The sequence below is a fragment of the Coloeus monedula genome (genome assembly GCF_965178545.1).
Source record: "Coloeus monedula genome assembly, chromosome: 16".
Taxonomy (NCBI): Eukaryota; Metazoa; Chordata; class Aves; order Passeriformes; family Corvidae; genus Coloeus; species Coloeus monedula.
The window spans coordinates 15,309,161-15,312,647 of record NC_138796.1 but is presented as its reverse complement, the minus strand read 5'-3'; the positions used below and the strand labels follow the sequence as shown (position 1 = coordinate 15,312,647).

The window sequence follows — 3,487 nt, the reverse complement described above, 5'->3', positions numbered from 1 at the left end:
CTGCTGGGAGCTGGGAGCAGCCATGCTCTGCCCTGGGGGCTGCTATTTAAATATTAAGGGACTGAAATACTGTTTGAAGCCCAGGGGGCTGGTGCCCATCCAGCATCTTCTGAGCAAGGCGGCTGCTGGAGGTGCTCGTCTGGGGTGGCCACAGAGCCCCAGCTGCTGCTGCTGCCCCGGGGAGGCCGGGCCAGGGCCAGGGTGGTGGTGGATGAGGGTCCCTGGGGGGGCCAGCCGAGCTCAGCAGTGAGCAAAGCTCTCCTCAGCAGTGTCACGGAGGTCCAGCCCCGCCAGGCCCGGGGGGTGCAGGCAGGTGAGGTTGTTGTAGGTGTAGATGGGGACATGGGTGTCGTCCCCCTCGGCCACCGACTGCACGAAGCGCGGGACCACGGCGGGGTGCTGCAGGGAGAAGTCCCGCAGGCCCTTCAGCGAGCAGTTGCAGTGCCAGGTGTTGCCCCCCAGCCACAGCTGCTCCAGGGCGAAGGGGGGGCGCAGGAATGCCACCGAGAAGGTCTCCAGGGAGTTATTCCTCAGGCTGAGGTAGCGCAGGTTGGCCAGGGGGGAGATGATGCTGTTGTCCAGTGTCTCCAGCTGGTTGTGGGAGAGGTCGAGCCAGAAGAGTCTCTGGAGCGGGCTGAAGGTGTCCTGGGAGATCTCCAGGAGCTGGTTGGAGGAGAGGAAGAGGTACTCCAGGTTGCTCAGCCCCACGAAGAGCTGGGGCGAAAGGCGGCTCAGCCTGTTGTGCTTCAGGTCGAGCTCCAGGAGCTCGTGCAGTTCGCTGAAGCTCTGGTCCTCGATGAGGGAGATGCTGTTGTGCTGCAGGAAGAGCCGCCGCAGGCTGGAGAGCCCAGAGAAGGTGTTGGCCCGGATCCTGCCCACGCAGCTGTGCTCCAGGTGGAGGCTGTGCAGCTTGGTGACCCCCTTGAAGACAAAGTCAGGCAGGACCTTGATGCAGTTGGCAGACAAGTGCATCACAGCCATGTTGTGCAGCCCCAGGAAGGCCCCGGCCCTGATGTCCTGCAGCTGGTTGTTGTTGAGGCTGAGCACCTCCAGCTGGCCCAGCCCCTCGAAGGTCCTTTCCGCCAGGCTCCGGATCCGGTTGTGCCCCAGCTGCAGCTCCTCCAGGAACTGGAGGTCCTTGAAAGTCCTGGGCCTCAGGCTGGTGATGGAGTTGGTGGACAAGCGCAGGACGTGCAGGCTCAGGAGGCCCAGGAAAGTGTCCTCATAGAGCGAGACCAGGCGGTTGTGGGACAGGTCCAGCCACCGCAGGGACTTCATGCCCATGAAGGCGCGGGGCGCGATGGCGTTGATGTGGTTGTGGTTCAGGTACAGCTTCTGCAGCTTCTGCAGCTTGACAAAGATGTTGATCTTGATGCCCTTGAGCGCATTCCCGCTCAGGTCCAGCTCCTTCAGCTCGGTGAGGCTGCAGAAGAGCTGGTGCTGGAGGTAGGGCAGCTTGTTCCCAGCCAGGATCAGCTCCCTCAGGTTGGGCAGGTCATGGAACACCCTGTCAGGCAGCACCACCAGCGAGTTCCAGCCCAGGTTCAGGTACCAGAGGTTGGAGAGCCCAGCGAACAGCCCTTCCTCCACCTTGCTGAAGTGGTTGTTGTTGAGGCTGAGGGACACGAGGTTCTGGGTGTGCAGGAAGGTGTGCGGAGCCAGGTGCTTGAGGCGGTTGCGCTCCAGGTGCAGGTGGTAGAGGCTGCGCAGCCCATGGAAGGCGTGCTGCTCCACGGAGCCCAGCTGGCTGCTCTGCAGGTCCAGGAAGTCCAGGGCTGATAAATTCCTGAAGGCAGCGGCCGGCAGCAGCGTGAAGTTGTTGCCGTCCAGCCACAGGGCTTTGGCGTTGGGGGGCACGTCCTCGGGCAGGCGCGTCAGGTTGCGGCCGCTGCAGAAGACGTTCAGCTCCTCGCTGTAATCGTCCAGGCTGCAGGCGCAGGGGCTGGGGCAGCGCGGGCCGTCCCCGTCCCCCGGCTCCTTCGGGGGGTCCCCCCCGGGGGGCTGGGAGGCTGCAGCCAGCAGCAGGGCCAGGGGGAGCAGGAGGGGGATGCCTGCTGGGGGGGTGGAGGAAAGGGGACGCTGTCAGTGCAGGGCTGTGGCTGCTCTAGGGGACACCCTTGGGACACCCTTGGGACCCCCTGGCCGGGTGCCTGCACCGCTGGGGCTGAGGAGTGAGGGGGTCAATCCCCAGCCCGTTGCACACACGGGGCAGCTGCAGGAGTTTTCAAAGGCTGGATCCCTTGGGAAATGGTGCAAGATCATCACCCCCCCTCCTGCCACAGCTCTGACCCCTCAGCTGCAGGGACCCCCTCCCCCAAATCCATCTCTATATTGCAGCAGCAGCTTCTCTCTTTTACAGGGAAAAGCTCCCAGACCCCTCTCCCCTTCCTCGCCAGCTGCCCCCCTTTGACTCCCTCAGCCCTGCGGGGTCTCAGTACCACGGCCCCCGCCCATCCCTGCGCTCCCCATCCGGGCTCGGGCTCTGCCCTGCAGTGCCTGCAGCCCCCCAGGCAGCTCAGGGGGCCCCAAAATGTCCTGCTAGCAGTGGAGGAGGAGCAGAGGAAAGGGTGATTGAAGCCCGGGCAGAGTCTCAGCGTGTGTCGTCCCCCCCCCCCCCCACCCCACCCCAGCCCCAGCCTGGACGGGAGCAGTTCCAGCCTTACCTTTGCCTGTGCTCATGGCGGCGGGCAGGGCAGGGCTCCCGCTCCCGCTCCGCTCTCCGGCCCCTCCGACTGCGCAGGGATGGATGGAGCAACCACCTTGACGCCTGTCCAGCCGCCCGCCCGGCCGGCCTTAACCCCACTGCTGCTGGCCCGGGCCGCGGCCGAGCCCCGGGGACAGCCTGGCCGGCGGCGGTGGCACCGGCACGGGCTCCTCGCTGCTTCCCCGGCTCTGGGACTGCCTTTAGGGCAACTCGGCAAAGGGGCACGGAATGAGATGTCCAGGAACCTGATGGGGGTTCTGCAGAGGGTGGTCCTGCCAGGGATGGGGGCTGTGTGGGCTTTGAGTGCGGAGGGAGGAATGGGGTAACCTCGCAGGGTGTCCCACCACTGCACCCTGAGCTCCGGGAGGGTTCTGAGCAGCAGCACTGACCCTTCCCTGCCTTGCTCTGCCAGGGATGCCCTGGGATAAGCCCTGGCAATGGCTCCTCACTTTCCATCAGGACACAAAAGCCACACGCTGGGGCTTGGAGCATCCACAGGGATTAAAGGTTTGGGGATCATCTCTAGTACGAGATGGGCTGAAACACCTGAGGGTTTGTGGGGATGCAAGTGGGAAATGAGCTGGAAAATGGGGAAAAAACTCTTCCCTGTGTGGCACTGAAAACCTCGGGGCAGAACCCTCAGCCCCTCCTGTGGGCATTTTCCCATTTTTCCCTCCTGTCTTGCCATATGGGTGGGGATGGTGCTGGGAGCTCTACCCCCTGCTCTGCCCAGTGCTTCTGTGCCAAAGGCGAAACAGAGAGCAAAGCCAGGGGCCCCCTGGT

At 64.3% G+C, this 3,487-nt stretch overlaps 1 protein-coding gene across 1 annotated transcript; it reads right to left on the bottom strand.

The window, feature by feature from the left end:
• Positions 1–240: 240 nt before the first annotated feature.
• Positions 241–2,679, bottom strand: IGFALS (insulin like growth factor binding protein acid labile subunit; the record flags this gene model as incomplete). The annotated part of the gene is made up of 2 exons (XM_082292123.1): positions 241–2,054; positions 2,664–2,679. The coding sequence occupies 2 exons, from the start codon at positions 2,677–2,679 to the stop codon at positions 241–243; spliced, it is 1,830 nt and encodes a 609-aa protein (XP_082148249.1).
• Between the last annotated feature and the right edge of the window lie 808 nt (positions 2,680–3,487).